The sequence below is a fragment of the Carassius auratus genome, unplaced genomic scaffold, assembly GCF_003368295.1.
Source record: "Carassius auratus strain Wakin unplaced genomic scaffold, ASM336829v1 scaf_tig00216169, whole genome shotgun sequence".
Taxonomy (NCBI): domain Eukaryota; kingdom Metazoa; phylum Chordata; class Actinopteri; order Cypriniformes; family Cyprinidae; genus Carassius; species Carassius auratus.
Window position 1 is genome coordinate 123,434 of NW_020528439.1, and position 20,333 is coordinate 143,766.

Genomic DNA, 20,333 nt, shown 5'->3' on the forward strand with positions numbered 1-20,333 from the left:
AGCGCAGCGGAAATGACGACTACACATTTGTTCCAGCGACGGCTAGTCAGGACATTTTAAATTAGCAAACTGCGCTAAAGCGGCCGCAAAGTCGAGAACGCATAGCAGTTATCCCATAACATTTCTATCAGCTCCATATTTTCCTCATGAATGTGCTGTTGCGAGCCTGAGATGTTCCGGAGAACACACACATGAGGACAGATTTGAACCAGGTAAGCTTCAGTCGACGGCGCTCGAGCGCGCGCTCAGCACTTCGCCTCTCCATCTTGAGCCTCTACTGCAGTTTTGACCCAATCCCAGGTTCACTTTAATTAATGCACGCGTTTATACATGCATTTGTGCGTGCTGTATCCACGCAAGGTGCAGATGTGTCGATTATAGTGCAGCGGTTGTGCATCTTCCAGAAACTGTGTCGTAGGATGAGCGTTTGTGCTGCACTTTAGTTTCGCTTGGTTTACTTTTTTCCTGTTTCTGTAATTATTTAAGAGCGGTGTTCCGTTCGTTTCTTTCGTAGCTGCGCTGGCGCATTGAGTTGCGTTGAATTTCATGCACGCACTATGACTTATAAACTGATTCTGGAGTGTTGAAGTATGCAACGATTTTTATTAATTGCAAACATACTGATAAAAATACGGGTGCATGCGTCATTAGCAGCGGCTCGTGATCTAAATACATGATGCGTTGATGATTCGTACGTGTTTCCGTGCCTGCGAGAGGAACTAATATTAGTCATGTTAAGGAAACTAGTATAAAAATACTATGGAAACCACAGTTTAAGACACATGTTTAGTGCTGTAAATGCGGTTGGGATGAATGTTGGATCTCCTTTAAAACGTGCAAGAAGCTTTAGAATCTGTATATTAATTCCTCGATTTGATAGTTGACATTTGGTATCTAAAAAAATTGCTACAGATTTGTGGCAGTCAATGCAAAAATAATTAAAAATATCCGTTCAAAATAGTTCCTTATGGTTATTTTTTTTAATGTGACTTATTTTTTTTACTTTAATTGGAAGAAAAAATATATAACAGTATACAAAAATAAAGGTTCAATAGTTGTGATGTATAAACAGAACTGTTTTTGTTTTCTTGATGTATTAACAGTATTGACTGTCAGATTTCTGAATGAGGTGTTTTGGTAGGAAATGTAAAACAGGGTAATGAGTTTTGATCTTAAATGTCTTGAGAGGACTATTTTAAGCTCTGTAGTAGTTTGTTTCTTGAGAGAAGTTTAAAATTAAAAAAAAAAAAAATGTATATATATATATTTTTTTTTATCCTGAAAAAGTCATGGAATTGATAGTCATTAACATTTATACAGTCAGTATAAACTTTTCTTGTTTTTTTTGGTTTAAATTCATGAAGTCATGATAACACTTTACAATAAGGTTCCATTAGTTAATGTTAGTTAATTATTAGTTATTTACCTAATGCTAGTTAATGAAAATAGTCATTCATGTTAGTTCATAGTGCATTAGCTAATATTAACAAGCACAACTTTTGATTTGCATAATGCATTAGTAAATGATAAAGTTAACGAAATAAGATTAATAAATACTGCGGAAGTATTGTTCATGTGAACTAAAATAATTAACTAATGAATCTTATTGTAAAGTGTTACCTGAATATTTATGTAGTCAGTATGAACTTCTGTAGTTGTGATCTAAGATCTAAATATTGCATATAAGTTGCTGTTTGTGTGACATCAGTCTCTCAAAAGTGATTTTTGTACATTGTCATGCATTGTGACTGAGGCAGCAGCAAATAAAAAAAAAATGTATTCATATGAAGTTTTAAAACAAGTTTTCAAGGCCAGACTCTGGGGAAATACAGCATTGTGTGCTGGAGTCCAGTGAAGCGTAGAAAGGATGATAAGAGTGTCGCTGGTGCGTGATAGTTCAGCTGGTGGTTGAATACTGAGAAACCGAACTAACCATGTAAACATAAGACATTTGTCAGCTGTTACACTGACACACAATTCCTGTTTTCCAGGTCAACTGCCCCTGTTTGTCACCTATTAGCTGCCACTCCAGAGACTCCGCCCCTGGCCCCGCCCTCCAGAGATGACTGATGCCCAGAAGGCCAACGAGCTCCCTGAATTCCCCACAGAGGGCGGGGCTACAGCAGAAGAGCAGGACATGCCCCTGAGACAAGAAACCACGCCCAGCAGCTCCCCGGCATGCGAGGAGCCAATCAGCTTGCAGAGCGGTCCTGACAAACAGCCAGCACCTGGTCTGCTCTCTATGCCGTGCTTACTAAAGGAGCTTCATAGAGACTCCGCCCCCGGGCAGCCGCAGGAAACAGATCCGCCCCCTGCCGCCACACAGGAAGACAGCGATTCCTCCGCCTGCCTGCGCTCGCCTTCCTCCTCTGGTCACCTGGGAGACTCCGACACGCTTTCATCAGCAGAGGAAGCAGCCGCACCCATTCAGACGGCCGGCAGGAAGTCACGACGTTCGCATTCTGAGAGCGATGCGTCCACGGTTGCAATGGCGGCCAAGAAGAACCGCTGCCAGGAGAAGCATGTGAACGGACGCGTGCGAGTCAGAGGCCCGCGCAGCCAGCAGCAGAAGCAGCGCATGAGACAGCTGCGGCAGAAACGTGAAGCGGCGGCGAGACGCAAACCTGACGTGCTCCAGGACAGCAGCACCAGCGACAGTGACATCACGGCCCACTCATCCTCATCCTCGCCGCTAACAGCCTCGTCTGACAACGAGGGAGAGACAATCAACTCTCACGCACCAGGTAGGTGAACACACACACACACACACACACAGTCAACTTTGTGTGGACACACACACACGTCGCGAACAAATCGATGCATCACGGTTCTTTCTCAGATAGATTCTGGATTGATCCACAAACATTCATTATTCATTTGTTCATTATAAAACAACCAGTAAGACTTTTATCAAGTGTCAGACAACCAGTGGAACCAGTTTTATTTTTGCAATTTGACAATAACAAGTAAATTGTTAGATTGAAGCTATAGATTTTTTATTTTTTATCAATAAATATTAATAGTAATGATGCTATTGATGATGATCATGATGATAATGTTAATGACAACAAAACTTATTTGACTTGACTTATTTTATTTCTCACTTTTAATGTCTGTTAAGAAAATTACAATAAATTACAGCAATAAATGTATTTATCCATCTATATTGTTTTTATTAATAATTATTACTATTATTAATACATTTCATATCTGACATATCTCTTAATGGTTAATAATTGAGTAAAACTACAAGGTGTCAGTAAAATTAGTTATTCATTTATTCTTGTATTTCTCATTGTTATTATTATTATTATTATTATTAATGTTAATTACAGTAAACAATTGCTTATCTGGCCATCTCACTTAATGATGAATAAAAAAGTTATATGGTGCTAGTAATCATTAGACATTATTAGGCAGAAAATTTATTTTTCACTAATTAAGAAAACGGTGGGGAGGAAAAAACATAAATAGTTAAATTGGTTATTTCTTATTAAACTGACTTTTTTATTTTTGTTTTTGAATGATAGCCGGCATATTATAGTATAAAGTACTTTAAAATCTCCCTTAAGATTTTCCACCCTGTGCTGTAAAAGTAACTGGAAAAATTGAGATGCATCGAGAACCGATTGACTCTGAATCGAAATTGAATCGTGAGATGCTGAAGATTCCTACCTCTAGTTCTGAAACAAACCAGGACCTTCAGTGAAGCCATTTTTCTCATGCATTGTTCAGTGCATGTTGGCTGGATGACAGAACAGTTGAATAAACACACACTCATAGATCAGAGCGTTACATCAGACAGATCTCTTGCAGCGGTCAGGTGTGTTTTACTGTGCATGCATGTTGAATGAACTCATATGCAAAGCGGCGGGTGAGGAACATTTTTCCGCTCTCAGAATACAACAGCGTTCTGACCTTACACTGACCTCAGTCTTTAGTAGGGTTGCAAAATTCTGGGAATTTTCAAGAATGGAAAATTTCCATTGGAATAAACTGTGTATTTGATTTAAAAAAAATTGCATTAACTGGGAACTTTAATGTAGTTGGGGTGAAAAAAATCTTACAGCATAATCTTGGTTAAAACAACCAGATTTGATGCAATTTCAGTTTAATTTCTACCTCAATCACATGCACACAGCAGCAGACACGCCGTACATGCACTGTGCATTCCTCCATAACATACACAAATAATTTACTGAATCCAGAACACAAAATTATGTCAACATGTCCATCTTGGTGTGAGGTTTCACGTAACTTGCATAAATTTGTTTAAAACTAACTTGTGCCGTGTTTAGGCTAAAAAATTATACCATTGTAAAAACTAATATATGCCTTAGCAAACATTTAGGTGAGAAAAAAAAACTGTCTAAAAAGTACCATTCCCCACACATTATCCCACTTAGTCACCTAGTGGGGGATTCCTCCTTATTTTCCCGGCTTCCATTCAAGCATGTTTTGATATTAAAATATATTTGATCTATGAGATTCAAGTTTAACTAGCAAATACCAAAATGTGTTTATACAGTAGTTGTAAAGCCTGTAAATCAGATATGAAAAATGTAAGCTAGTTAGCACTGTTTCATTGATCATTTATGAGGGTAGGTATCATGTGCTAGCTAGCTCAGACTGTGATGCCCTTTCTTGTAGTCTCATAATTGATCAAAAATACAGAACAAAACGGTAAAATTAAGAGTTATTACAATTTCAAATAATGGTTTTCTGTTGTAATGTACTTTAAAAAATGTATTGCTTTGATGGAAAGCTGAATTTTCAGCATCATTACTCCAGACTTCAGTGTCACATGATCCTTCAGAAAATCATTCTGATATGATGATTTGCTGGACAGTTGTGCTGCTTCATATATATATATATTTATTTATTTATTATTTTTATTTTTTTCATAACCTGTGATATTTTTTTTCAGGATTATTTGAAGAATAAAACATTACAAAAGAACAGCATTTATTTTTTTAAATAAAATTTATAGATTTATATTTTGAAAAGATGCTGTTTTTTTTTTAAAGGTTTTATTCATCAATGAATCCTGAAAAAAGTATCATGTTTAGCACTCAACCGATAGTTTTTTTTGACAGCCGATGCCAATATTTTGGAAAGCAGAGAAGCCCATATAAAGCCAATATAATAAAAAAAAATCATATATAAGAAACTTGAAAGCATTTAGTTAATTATACTTTATAATACTATACTATACTAAAATATTTTTGATTTAGTTTTTTTTTTTTTTTTTTTTTTTTTTTTTTACAGCCGATGCCGATATTTTGGAAAGCAAAGGGGCCGATATAAAGCCGATATAAAAAAAATAAATTATATATAAAAACTTGAAATCATTTAGTTACTTATACTTTATAATACTATACTATACTAAAATACTTTTCACAAATATTGAATAAAAATATAATTAAAAGTAACTAACAGGGCACTCCATATTCTGTGAAGTTTGTTTGCTCTAAGGAATCATATTTTTCAAATAAAGCCAGGGTAACACTCAGTTTACCCACAGCACACAGTGAAAATGACATGAATATGACAGTATGCAAATGCCTAGAGCAGCATCGGCCGAGCTGAAAAATTTATCGGGAACTACCGATATTTGAAAAATGCCAAATGTAAAAAAATGTAAAATTTTTACAGTTTGTTTTAGTTTGCATGCAAGGCTGCTTGCGACCAAACTAAATGTTTGTATATGATACGTTTTCTAGAAATCTCCCCAAAATTCCAATTAATTCCTGTTAAGTTCCCAACTTGGAAGATTTTCAAAATGTTCCACTGTCTTCATCTGTAAGTCGCTTTGGATAAAAGCGTCTGCTAAATGAATAAATGTAAATGTAAAATGCCCCAAATTAAGTTCCCATGGAAAATGTCCACAAATCCGCCCCTTTGCAGTAGAAACACAACAGATTGTAGATCATCTGTACGGTCTAGATCCCACAGTTCGGCACACATGTGATTCGCAAATTAACTGTTAAGTTTAACCATCACAGAGTGAATACGTGTTTTGTCTTGCCAATTTACACATTCAAGCAATTTTAAACCATTCAAGTGAAAGAGATCTTGAATCAGTACTTGTGCACCGTTTTCTGTGTGTACAGCCGCTGCCGCACACACATCGAGAGAGATGCACGATTCAGACAGCGCATGAACACCCAATTGATTCCTCTTTCACGTCTCTTTGTGCTTGAACGGACACATACACACAAAAGCTATGGTAAAATACCCATTTTGGCAGGTATTCTGGTAAACAGTTGATTATGTCTTCAGTGGCCGTAAACGGCTGAGAATCACTTAACACTTCATTATTACATTTTACCTGAATACTACTATTACTGACTTTATTTGTAACTTTGTTGTATTTATCTAACTTGTAATTTGTGTAATTATTCCCGTTTTATTACTGGTTTTAATATTTAAGCTAGTAGTTTTTGCTGTGGTATAGAAGTTCTTAAAGTAAGCTTTCACTAGTTAAAGAAAAGCAAACTTTTTTTTTTGCTGATATGAACAATTATCCAATCCGTAACTCAATATACATAATATAATCTGAACCGTGAGTTTAGTGTCCCACCAGAATGACTGGTAGCTCTGGCTGGTCTTAAAATCCAAGGTAAGGTGTAACAAAAAACACTGCAGCTAATTTGGGTGACGTTTTTGTTCATTTGATAGTCTAAACCTGTCGCTTACCTTTTCTGCCGAAACACTAGACATTCAGTAAAATGGCTATTATCCACAATGACATTATTATCAAGTATATTTATGATCAGCAATACTGATGCACTAAATGTATTTCATTATAATGAATCCAGAGCAAAGTCCTTTTGATTGGAGGTCGGTTATATTGGATTAAAGGTTAGCATATTAGAATATCGCAAGATTTCCTTCATTGTGTCTTTTAGTCTTTCAGTTGACTCCGTGTCTGTTGTCTTTGTGTCCTTTATCTGTGGCTTGTGTGTCTAATGTGTCTGCAGTTTTTTTGTTAATTCATCCTTCTGCGTAGTATCTGTTAGTTAGGAAATGCATTATGTCCTCGTGGTTCCACATTGTTGGCATGGCCAGAGTTAAAGCTCAGTATATCTGATCCTTTGTGGACCATATCATAACTTTATATTGTATATTATATTGAATTAGTTGTGCAGATTTAAGTAGTTCTAAAGCATGTTTGGTAATTCCAGTTTTTAGCCATAAAAAAAAACGTACGAGTTTGCAGCAGTGATATTTTATTTCTACTATATACTACTGTAGTATTTATTCATATTTTGGGTTGGCTGTCATTTTTTAAAATTTGAATTAGCTTTTTTTGCTAATTTTACATTTTTAGTTTTAGTAATTTTATGTGCTTTTGTCTATTCTTATTTTATTTGTATGTAGCTTTAACTTTAGTTTTAGATTTAGCAATGTTAGTAATTTTTTATTCAACTTAATTTCAGTTAATTGTCAAGGTTAATGTCCAAGTTTAAGTTTTTCATCTAATTCAAGTATTATTTCTATATAATATTTTATTTCAGGTAACAAGGTTTTAACAATAACAACACATGCAATGTTTCAAAGGTTTTTCCTCCCAAGTTATACCTCCAAAATCACATGCACATTCACCAATTTAAAAAATTAGTGCATAATCTGTGAGGTCTATGATTAGTTTTGTGTAATATGTTAATTAGCCTTTTTATTGCATCTCTCAGGACTCTAAACAATCATAATGATGCCTAATAATCTCTAAGCGTTACACTTCTTCTTTCTTTATTTCTTCATATGTAATGGTTGGTTGGCGTTATACTGGTTAAAATGCTGGCATCAATCTCACTGTGTGATCTTTAGGCCATCTTAAGTCATATGTCTGTTGGTGAACTGTACCCAGAATGCACTGCGAGAGCTGCATGATTGTTCCCAGCATGCTCGCCGGTGTGCACGCAATAACGCCGCCGCTTTCTGCATTCCTGTGTGTCTGACGTCTCTCTCTCGGCACTGCCGTCTGTCTTTAAGCTGGCCATCGCCGAACCAACGCTTCTGGAGCATCAGCGCATGGGTGGGGCCAACTCAACATGGGCGTGGCCAGTGGAACCCTGGGCGGAGTCTTGGAGGAAGCGCTTACGCGATTCGCCGTGATGCAGAGACACACCGAGGAGCGCTTTCGCGTGTGGATGGACAGACTGACCCGCATGCATTCGGATGATGATCTTTCGTCCAGTGAAAATCCGGAGGGGCGGAGCAACGTTAGCTCATTCCTGCCATCGTCTGAGTCACAGGAAACGCTGGCAGCCTATCAGATGGCTCGAGTCAGCGTCATCACGGTTCCACCGCCCCAGACTGCCGGTGTCAATGGTAGCACAGAGCCGTCTGAACCCAACGTTTAAAGAACGTTAACGCAACACAATTGTGCCGACTCAATTCGACCGCTGAAGTGGAGGATTCGGACATTGCACAAACTTTCTCTTTATCTCTAATTAAAATCACCTCCATTCTGGCTTCCCCATCTCTCTCTATTAAAGGATCAGTTTTCATAACCAATTAAACATTTATTCATCCTCATGCCTTTCGAAACCCATTTGGCTTCTTGCATCCAACACAAAATGTGAAATTGTGAAATATCGTGACAATTAATTGAAAGTGAACAAGAAACTGAGGCTGTCAATCTCCAGACAGTGTAACTTTAGTATCATATCAACTATACTATTATCATTCTATTATGATACTATTTTAGTTTTTAATGCATATTTTGAATCAGGTTATTTTCATGTTTCCAGTTTTTTTTTTTTATTATATATAATATTAAGTAATATACATGAGTTTAAATATATAATTTTTTAATACATTAATACATTCAGTTAAACAAAATTAAAATGGGAATGATCTTACATACATGGATAATATTAGCACAATAAAAAAGCAAAAGTAAAATGAGAAATGTTGTCTTGGTAACTAGATTAAATGTTTTTTAATATTGTAATTCATTTAATTTTTTTTACTTAAAATATAATGGATTTAGCTATAATAACTCTGGCTCTAAGAATGTTTTTTAAAAAAAATCAGTTTAATTGAATTACCCCTTCAATTTGGGTCTTTTCACAAAAAACTTTTGCATGACTTCAGAAGATGTTGATTATTGCAATCACATTTTTTTTTTTTTTGTAGGGTTAACTGACCAAATCTCTTTTGTAAAAAGCCTGGATATTCTTAATTCAATTTTGTCTGAGTCCTATGGGTTTGGAATGACTTGAGGGTGATATAATAATGACAGAAACTTTCTCTTTTTTTTCTTTTTGGTAAACCGTTTCTTTAACATCATCTGTCTTTCTTCTATTTACATCTTCCATTGTCTTCTATTGGCATCTCAGGGCCGCCCTCCACACTCAGTGCCTTTGTGATCTCATTTCTTCCACTCACCTGGATTATTTTAAAGAATCATTTGTCTTGCCTGTAGAATAATAACTCTTTCATGATGTTATTTCCACAAGAGACTTCTGAGGTTTCGCCTCGACTGCCATGTGTCTTTTTGTCTTCATCTAGGCCAGCATGTCTACCAAAGAACTCTTGTTGTTTGCATTGTGGATTGTTTTAGTTTCTTATTGATTCGCTTCTTCCAAAGCGGAATATGCATGATATAAGCTAACAGTAGAGATCTGTAATGTAATGACAGCCTGTGCATTGGTTTTTATTATTAATATGCACCTACAACACACAAACTATCATCAAACACTAATAGATACTGTCTGTGATGCACATGCAATAAACAGGTGATTCTTCTTTTATTTCTACTGGAGGCAAGAGATATTGATCACCTTTTTTTAAGGGTAATTACCATAGAATCATGTCAGAGTCACGTTTTACCCCAAAGTTAATGTTTACATAAAGACAATGGAAGCCTACTGTATATTAAGAAATATTAGGTTTTAATGCATTTTTAAATAAAGTACAGGTGTGCACAATTACTGTAATGCATTGTAATTAGTTGGTGCTTCTAATGAAATTAAATTAAATTTATGCATTTAGCAGATGCTTTTATCCAAAGCAACTTGCAGTGCATTCAGGCTATCAACTTTTACCTATCATTATATTGAGGTTTTTGAAATAATTTTCTTAATTTTTAAAATAATCTGCAAATTAAAAGCAGCACAACAAATACTGATCTATATATAAATAGTTGATTGCAATAAGATTTTTTTTTTTTTTCACCAAAGGCAGTTGTTAATGTCACAATTTCAAAATTATGGGTATAAGGAGACTTAATTGTATTGCAAAATATTTACATGTCATTTCTTTTTGATTTTAGGGTGAAATATGAGCTGGCCAGATTTCATGAGATTCGCCCATCATGTGCTTCCTACACACTAACACAAACACTAGTCAAGGTTTGCTGTAGTGTTACTGACTTGCAGGAGGACTTGAAAGCTGTTTGCTGTATTGCTTTACTGTATAGAGTGTCTGAAGGAGATGGTTTACGTTTTTATGTCTTTTTGTGTAATAATATCCAAGCTGCCTAAGTTTAGTGTCATAATGTTTTAGATGGAGGAGAGAATTTCTTCCTTATAGTTGTTAGAAACCAAGAAATGAGTAACCAGAGATGTATTTTTATTTGTTCCAAAAAATGTTTTCTTTGTTTGTCATATACTACTGCCTAACCAAACGTAAAAGTGTGCCAGGCGACATTCATTTGTGTTTTCATGTGTATGTAGCACATTATTGATGTGTGTTATCTGCTCTGTCGTAAGCTGGTAAATAAAAATACTAGTATTTTACCAGCATGCATCTGTTTTACCTGATTTTCATAGCCTTATTGTTCAGGTAGTTTATTTTAATGTCCATTCAGGGCTATATTGTAAAAAAAGATATATATATATATATATATATATATATATGTATATATATATATATTTTTTTTTTTTTTGAAAAACAAAAAAATTACCTATTTAATAAAAAATCCTCCTGGTCTTATAGGGAGCAATTTGTCAGTGCAAATTATTTTATATAAAAAAATATATATAATTTTGTTATTATTATAACAAACATACAGAAATCAATTCTCACTGGATAAAAAAAAGATCTGACAAATTTTTGTTGAAATAGTCTTTCTTTTAGAAAATGTTGCATTCTGGAATAAAATGAAACTTTATATAAACATAATATATATATATATATATATCAATATATATATATATCAATATTCACTCAAAAACTGAAGTGCATAAGCTCAGATCAAGGAGGCCTATAATCAGTCAGTGCAAAAACGAAATACAAAACCAGTGCTAATTGAAAAAACATTAATTAAAAAGATTGAGTTCAATATTTGTTGTCAGTATAGCATAACAAGGAACTATATTTGGTCATTTTTGACTGCAAACACCACAAATGTGACAAGGTGGGAGGGAGGGATCCCCAAATTGTATATGTTTGGGGTAAAGTTGTTGAAATCTAAATTTTAGTCCAGTGTAAAACATACACATTAAAGGGATAGTTGACCAAACATTAAAATTCAGTTTGTTTCAGCTGTTTCCAAGCATGTATGGGTTTCTTTCTGCTGTTGAACACAAAAAAAAGGATATTTTGAAAAACATTGATAATAAAACAGTTGACGGTAGCTATTAACTTCCATAGGATGTAAAAAAAATACTATGGAAGTCAATGGCTACCGTCGACATTCTTCAAAATATTTTTGTTTGTGTTCAAAATGAGGATTAAAGCTTTATAGTCTGCTAACATTCAGCGTTTCTAATCCAGCATTGAGAAGGATGAATAGATTTTCAAAAGAAACCAGTTCATAGAATTAGGGACATACAGATATGGTGGCGAATCGTCTGAACGGTGTGTGTGTGTGTGTTGCAGTGGGTCCTGCAGTGATTGGACACTATGATATTTCAGACACTCACTCCAATCAGGAACGGCAGTCTCAGTCGCTCTCAGGTTCGTTTTACTGTTACTCCGTCTCCAGGATGGTCGATTGACTCTACACTCGTACACAATGGCAGTGTCCCAATTCACACACTAATATTAGTACTTTCAAACATGTGCATCAAAACATACACTTAGACCGCGATCTCTTCCTCTACCAAAGAGAAGTTTTGGGAACCCTTGTCAAACCTTTCCGTTGACAAAAGTGGGAAGCCACTGCAGTAGTTGTGTCATTAGGGATGTGTTTTCATGAATTTTGAACAGAAGGACTTTTTGCAAACCCAGTCAGGCCACAGCACACCACCTACGTTGGCACTACAACCAATCATGTTTTGTAATTTAACCATTTTTGTATTAGCTACCGTTGCTGAATGAAGTATTTTGTGTGTCTGTAGGTGCAGTAGAAGTCAAGCCATCTCAGGTGAGTCTGGCGTCCACCGACAGTGAAGTGGAGATCGTCGGAGTTCAAGAGAACGCCAGGTGAACTGATCCTTATTCAGCAGTCATTTAGTAGTGTTCATATGCTAATTAGGTAAGCAATACCATGCACATCATATTTTGGTCTTAAACAATCATTTGCTTCTACTTCTACGTATAAACTACAATAGAATTGCCATTTATCATTACCCCTTAGTAATTGTGACTATTAAAGAATCATCTGTCATACCACAGAACTATTTTTTTAGATGCAAAAACAAATACGTGATTTAATAAAATTGTTGCAGCACCTGTATAAGTATATATAACATGTTAAATGCAATAAAACAAAAATAGCTCATTTATGATTCGAGCCATTTGCATGTGCACATTCGTTCATCTGTTTTAAAGTAATCTTTCCAAAGTCATTGTTAATATAATTGGATTTTAGTTTAAAAGAAATAGGATTTGAATTTGTTTTAGTACTTTACTATAGGGATCAATTCATTAGCATTCCTTAATGCATTGGGTTTCATGAACTGACACTGAAAATTCGGCATTTGACAGGGATTTTGCAGCTCTTCAAAAGTATTAAATCATAAATGAAAGCCTCAATTCATAAAGTCATTGCATCAAATGTTGTATGCACTGCATTTTTTTTCTTATTGATTTCCAATGAAGCATCCTTAAAATAATAAACACTTGAGACGCAAGAAATCCCATTTTCAGAGAAATTGAACAAAATTGAGTTTATCCTTAAATCAAGAACAAGTATTTGCAGATGGAGCAAATATTAGAACAAAAAAAAATCCACTTAACTCAAAGGGAAAACAGTTTTTCACACCCTATTGACACAAGTACTTCTTTCAAGCGTAAAGTTGCTTAAATTTCTCAGAAAACAAGACTTCATATCTTCATTTCGTATCTTAAGTAAATATACCTTAATTTAAGGACATTTACAGAATTTAATTGGAAAGTAAGGTAAAAATGCGGAGTAAGATATTACTTTTTTTATGTATTTGATGCAATGGATTTAAGACTTTCTAGGCCTTCATTTGTAGAAGGATGAATTAAATCTAAAGTTTGTTTATTTTTCCCAAGAGTTGTAATGCTATTGTAATGTTATTTTCAGCGTGGTCTCAAGGTTTCCTCGCGGTGGAGTGATTCAGTCTCTTTCTTCCTGGAAGCAGAGAGCTCCGGCTCAGTGGACGTCCGTCTCGGCGCAGTCCGGCTGGGTTCCTCCTCCTGAGGTGGTGGATCTGACACTGGATGAAGACCGGCACAGATACCTGCTGTGATCAAACACACTCACACACACACACACACACACACACACACACTCATATACATGTGACTGGTGGGCCGAGTGACTCAAACCATAACCTCGAGACTGTTGAAACTAAGAACACAGAACCATGCTTTCATTAAATGAACACACTTGAAAGAGCTCAGTGTTTGCTTCTGATATGCCTAATTAATTATTTGCTTCTGTGAGACCACGATGTGAGTAAATGACAGCAGATCATCATTATCAGAGCAAATACTGTACCAAGTTCTCCTGTGATAAAGTCAGGTATCAAAACTACTGGTCTGAAATACTTACAAGCTGAAAAATGGGGCTTCTTCATAGAAACGAATACTGAATGTAAACGGGTGAATCTCACAGAAACTGGTCACATTTCGCTCCAAAAGCAAGAATATAGAATTTATATTTAGCCGAAAACGGACAAGATTTCAAGTATTTTGAGTACTATTAAGATTTTTGAATTGACATTTATTATCATTATTTAAAAAATACTATAATTTGATTTAAATGTATTAATTTTTATTTTCTATGTTTTTTCTGTTAAGCAGTAAATCCCTACGAATGAAATCAGAATAATGCATTGCGTTAAATAAAAAATGCACTATGATACGAAGAAATTTAGGGGTTAAAGTGTTTATGAAAATTAAGCAAATGTCTAATTTAAAAAGTTTTTTCTTTTCTTAATTTCTTGTCTGTTTGCTTTATTTATTTTAATGCATTTTTGTGAGATTCAGCCGATTAAGTCTCATCACTAATCAAACCTCAGCCATTTCACAATGGCAAATCAGGGATGTTTTACTTCGTCAGATCCTCCGATTTCAACATCTTCTCTTCTTTTGAGTCACTTCGCCCCTCCTGAAGAAACAGGCACGCTTACATGATCCTGCTGTCGGCCTCAGGAGCCGCCTGCTGAACCGCCCAAGCCCCCTGTTTTTGTGATGTAACTTCCTGTTAAGCTGCTGAAGAGCTGTTACCTGAGACCCAAACGCAAGCCTGCTGGTCTTACTCTCACCAGAGCGAACGGCTCACTCCTCTGTGTGTGTGTGTGTGTGTGTGTGTTCACTGTCAATCATCTGATGCTGCTCTGCTGTGTGGGGAGAAGCCTTGAAGTGTGTGTTCCTCACCCGATACTGCTTTCACTATACGTTTGTGTGTGTGTGTGTGTATCCTGAGCATTAGGGTTTTTCAGAGCATGTTCATTATGTACATCTTGCATTGTCATAGAAATGAGTCCTTGCTTTTATTATGCCCATGGAACTTCTTATTCAAATACACTAATGGTCAGAAGTTTGGAATCATTCAGAGTTTTGAATGTTCTTGAAATAAGTCTCTTCTGCCTTTATTTGATGAAAGAAAAACATTAATATTGTGAAATATTACAATTTCAAATGATTGTTTTCTATGTAAATATATTGTAAAATGTAGTTTATTTCTATGATGCACAGCTGTATTTTCAGCATCATTCCTCCAGTCTTCAGTGTCACGTGATCTTCAGAAATCAGAATAATATGATGATTTGTTGCTCAATAAACATTTGTGATTATCAATGTTGAAAACATTTATTTTTATTAAAGAATAAATTAATACTTTTATTCAGCAAGGATGTAATAAACTGATTGAAAGTGACTGTATTTTCCACAAAAATAAATAGCAGCACAACTGTTTTCAACATTGATAATAATCAGAAATGTTTCTTCAGCAGCAAATCAGTATATTATAATGATTTCTGAAGATCATGTGACACTGAAGACTGGAGGAATGATGCTGAAAATACAGCTGTGCATCACAGGAATAAAATATATTTAAACATATATTCAAATAGAAAACGGCTATTTTAAATGGTAATAATATTTCACAATATTACAGTTCATACGGTGTTGTTAATCCAAATAATGCAGGCTTGGTGAGCAGAAGAGACTTCTTTATATATATTAATAATACCAAACTTTTGAACTGTAGTGCATCTTCTTGTGAATACAATCAATGTGTGATGAGAAAAACATTTTTAGTTTTTATTTTCTAAATGGGGTATAATTTGCATATAGACTTGAGCATTTTAACCACAACTTTGTTTTATATACATGTTTGTATGGTTGCATCATGCTATCCCACACCACTGAAGCTATTTATTGATATTTGCTGTGTTTTACTTGGTTATATATATGAATCATTTGTTCGAAGAGCAATATGAATATGCATCTTAAAAACTGCATATTAAAGGGATAGTTTATCCTATAAATGAAAATTGTCATCATTTATTCACCATTGTGTCTTTTCAAACCTATATGACTTTTTCTGCTTTGAAACACAGATGATAATGAAAGCTTAAGCTGCATAAAGGTGGTCCATATGCCGTCTAGTTTATAGTAATAGTGCTTTATTGTCATTCATGGACATTGAAAGTCACTATGCGTTTGTTACATGAAAAAGAACAGCGTGAACATTCTTCCAAACATCTCCTTTGGTGTTTCTCAGAAGAAAAGTCATACAGGTTTACAATTATATTAAGGTGACTAAATAATGACAAAATATTCATTTGTGAGTTCACTGTACTTTTAAGTTTGAGTCTTGGCAATATATTCTGTTTGTATAAGATCAGAAGGTTTCTGAGTTTCCTTTGGTGTTTCTTCCTCACGACTCAATTGTCAGACCACTGTGTGTGAGGAGCGCTCATTATCTGAATGTGAATTATTCTGCTTCATTCAGCTTGTGTATCACCCTTGAACCCTGCAGGATAATTCAGAAGCTGTGCCTGTGGCCATTTTGGCTCCCTAAGCCCCGCCCCTCTAATAGTTTTATTGGACCTTAACCTCTGTCAATCACAGGAGGTGAACAACAGCTTTTCGAAAAAGGAAAGATGAAGTTCCAAAGCAGGAAAACAGAGAGTAGTGTTTACAAGAAAGTACTATTTCATTCTTTCTACTTTAAAATGTAATGTTTAATTCAATCTAACTTCTTGCTTCTTTAAGTATTTGTGAAATTTATTAAGAATTGTTTCAGGGCGTGTTTTTCCAGTGTAGTATTCTGAAGCTATATGATCGCTTTGTGTGGAAAAATAACCATAAAGCTCCATAAAAATAGTTTGCATGACTTTGACTCTCTCATTTACACTCAAAAAAGTGTTCATAACATAAATTTCACAAATAATTACAAAGTGCAACAGCAAGTAGCAATGAATTTGAACAGCATTCTGAATGTATTTTCTTGTAAAACGTACTCTAATAGTCTTTATTTACAACTTAGATAATCTTTACAGCGTAGCTTCATTGTTTAGAAGAGCTGCACAAACACTCTGCAAACTATTTTGACTTCTTGTTTGAGCTGTTCCTTTAAAGATGCTGAACTCTGTCAAACACACAAGCAGTTTCCATCCTTCGCCCTCAGCTGCTGTCTCATGTTCAGGCTGCTTTTGTGAAGTCCCTTCAGAGTTCAGAGTGGACACATCTGTCACTAGTGACTGTGGACACTAGCAATCCCAGGATGGGTCATATCTGCTCTTCCTGTGTTAGAGACAGTCCTGCACCCTCCAGGATGAAAGAGGTGCATTTGAAGCTGATAATCATCATTTATTTGGCCTCATGTTCTAAACCTGTACGACTGACTTCCTTCAGTGGAGCACAGAAGATGAGGACAGATGCTGTCCATCTCCTAAAGTGATGTTAAACCACTACAAACCAGTTGTGCATTATGTTCTGAATCTTCAGAAGTCTTACCAGTAGCTTTGTGAGGAACGGCATTATTTAATGAAAATATTCTTCATCAGAGCTCTCAAATTCATATAGTCGCAAATTCATATAGTCCTGCATACACTACAATTCAAAAGTTTGGGGTCAGGAAGTTTTTTTTTCTTCTTTTTTTAAGGATATTTCTGCTTTTATTCAGCGAGGGTTGATTTAAATTGATCAAAAGTGACAGTTAAACATTTTTAATGTTAAAAGAATAAATGCTGTTCTTTTCACCTTTCTATTTATCAAAGAATCATGAAAAAAACAATATTTAGCAGCACGACTGTTTTAAGTGTTTATAATAATAAGAAATGTTTCTTGAGCAGTAAATCAGTATATTATACTGATTTCTGAAGATCATGTGACACTGAAGACTGGAGGAATGATGCTGAAAATACAGCTGTGATCACAAGAATAAATTACATTTTAAAACAGAAGACCGTTATTTTCAATTGTAATAATATTATATGATATTACTCTATTTTTGATCAAATAAATGCAGTCTTGGTGAGCCGGAAAGACTTTCAAAAACATTAATCTAACAGTCCCCAAAGTGTGTAACAGTGTGTTACATTTTTGGAACTTTCATTGTAAGAAAAAAACTATTGTGATTCTACAAGAACCTCTCCTTCTGTCCTCCATGAATGAAGTTGTATGGGTTTAGAACGACGTTAGAGTGAGTGAAAGGTGACATCTAAACTATCCCTGATGTTGATTTATGAGGACATCTTCATCATCCTCACCTGTCGTGTGTCTTGTGCTTCCTTCTGGAAGGTTTTGTAATTTGAAACAGATTTAAGCATCCTAAAACAGCAATAATCCAACATCCAGAGAACAGAGAGAGGGTCCTGAACTCAAGATAAGTCACGTGACGTGAGGGTTTGGGTTTTTAGTAGATTTCCAATGCATTTGAAAAACACTTTCCCTTTAATTGAATAATGTTTCTCTATTTTTGTTCATTTCAATTTGACAGTATTTTAATTTAACGGCAAGAGTTATTATTATTTTTATTTTTTTGCTTCAGCAAGCCTTTCTTCCATTTATGTGGATTAAAACTATTTTAAGATAAATAAACAGAGATATTTAAAAAGTAAAATTGTGATTTCATGTGTCTGTGTGTGTTTATTATTAAAATGAGTCAACAAACTTGTGAATGATTGAGTGTAACAGCTCAGAACAGCACAAACCTTGTATAATACAGACTCCAGTGTGGAAAAGCAGCCGCTGACCTCTGACCCCTAGGGGTCACAGCCAGGCAGCTGCCACTAGAGGCTGTGCTCTGTTTCCTTCATACAGACACCGCAGCTGTATGCTAATGTGAGCTCAGTCTGCTGGCGTCACACCAGAAAAAGTTTGATGGTATGAATTCAGCTCTGTTATTTATAGCCAAGATATTATAAAAGACTAAATTCAGTATGAATAACATACTGAAGAGTCTCTTCTGCTCACCAAGGCTTATTCATTTGATCAAAAATACAGTATAAATTTTGAAATATTATTATTATTTAAAATAGCAGTTTTCAGTTTGAATATATTTTAAAATGTAATTTATTTCTGTGATGCAAAGCAGAATTTTCAGCATCATTACTCCAGTTTTTAGTGTCACATGATCCTTAAGAAGTCATTCTAATATACTGATTTACTGTTTAAGAATTATTTCTTATTATCAATATTGAAACAAAGATTTTTGTGGAATTTGATACAAAAAAACAGTATTTATTTGGAATATAAATCTCTTAAATTCATCAATTTAATGCATCCTTGCTGAATAAAAGTATTAATTTTCTTAAAATAAAAATCTTACTGACCCCCAATTTTTTAATGGTAGTGTATTTGCATACTTTTTTTGTTTTTGTTTTGTTTTGATTTATTTTGGGGTAATTGGCATTTCCTACGGTAACATCGAGTTAAACTATTTTAAACTTAACTCTATTAGAGTTGTTGTGCTTGATTTTGTTTATTATGACATTATAAAGTTTCTGGATGCTTTTATCTCATCATATGATGTTTGACCTGATGGAATGTTGTTTTCATTGAATTTTAGTTTGTTCTTGTCTTGTTCTTGTCTGTAAAACTATATTTAGAGATTCACTGCATTCACATAAACAGGATATTGAGAGTTATATTTTTAAAAGCTGCTATTCTTTTGGTCAGCTCACTTTTAAAAGCTGTCAGTATGATTCCATCAAAAGGCCATGCATTTGCACATGGTTCAATGTTAGGTTTAGGTCTTTTAATTAATTAATAGACTGTTTTTGATTCTGTCCATAACATGCTTTAAGTACAGTGACTTTAAGAGAAAGGTTTCTTCATAACACGCATTGTAATCGATGTTGAATGAGATGTGTTACTTTATAATTGGAGGAGCACAGAGAGAGAGGCTGAGGGTCTTCACAGGGGTTGTGGTGAGAAGTATGAACAGAAGGAGTAGAGATAATCACACTGTGTGTGTGTGTGTGTGTGTGTTTGGGGGAAGGGTTCAGGACTGACATATGGAGTGTATAGTCTTTCAGAGCCACCAACCCCCTTTATAGTCAACAGACTGTGTCTGTCTGTCTGTGATTTGCTCATGCTTTCTTTCAAAAAATATATTTTAAAACACAAATCAACAGGTTGATCATGTTTCTGTTGACCTAAACTTATTACAAACAACAAATCTGAAACTGTGTTGACAACAGTTATACACCAGTTACCTCAGACTGTTAAAAAGTGAATGATACCCTCTTAAAAATAAAGGTTCTTTATAGTAATTTATGGTTCAATAAAGAACTTTTAACATATTTATAATCTTTCCATTCCACAAACGGCTCTTTATATTGATAAAAGTTTCTTTAGATAATTAAAATGTTCTTCACAATATGAAAATGTGTATTTTAAGCACATGAAAGGTTCAATGGTCCTTCTGTGGCTTCACAAAAAAAAAAAACTTTTTAAGAGCTGCATGAGTTAAAACAAAAAAAAGTGGTTGTTTTGCCGAAAGTCTCCTT

The 20,333-nt window shown here is 34.8% G+C and overlaps 1 protein-coding gene across 4 annotated transcripts; it reads left to right on the forward strand.

Moving 5' to 3' along the window:
- The first annotated feature begins 24 nt into the window (after positions 1-24).
- Positions 25-15,055, forward strand: ark2n (arkadia (rnf111) N-terminal like PKA signaling regulator 2n). 4 transcript variants are annotated; one of them, XM_026262529.1, is made up of 5 exons: positions 25-212; positions 1,992-2,744; positions 11,833-11,910; positions 12,294-12,378; positions 13,448-15,055. In XM_026262529.1, the coding sequence occupies exons 2-5, from the start codon at positions 2,063-2,065 to the stop codon at positions 13,611-13,613; spliced, it is 1,011 nt and encodes a 336-aa protein (XP_026118314.1). In that variant the 5' UTR covers positions 25-212; positions 1,992-2,062; the 3' UTR covers positions 13,614-15,055. The 4 variants fall into 4 exon arrangements, with proteins under 4 accessions (XP_026118314.1, XP_026118316.1, XP_026118313.1 ...); XM_026262531.1 differs by having other exon boundaries at positions 12,294-12,430; positions 13,448-13,619; XM_026262530.1 differs by lacking the exon at positions 11,833-11,910 and having other exon boundaries at positions 26-212.
- Positions 15,056-20,333: the final 5,278 nt, after the last annotated feature.

Coding starts and splice junctions, on each gene's coding strand:
- ark2n (XM_026262528.1), top strand. CDS start 2,063: ATGACTGATGCCCAGAAGGCCAACGAGCTCCCTGAATTCCCCACAGAG. Junction 2,745..7,995: donor AATCAACTCTCACGCACCAG/GTAGGTGAACAC, acceptor TCTGTCTTTAAG/CTGGCCATCGCCGAACCAAC.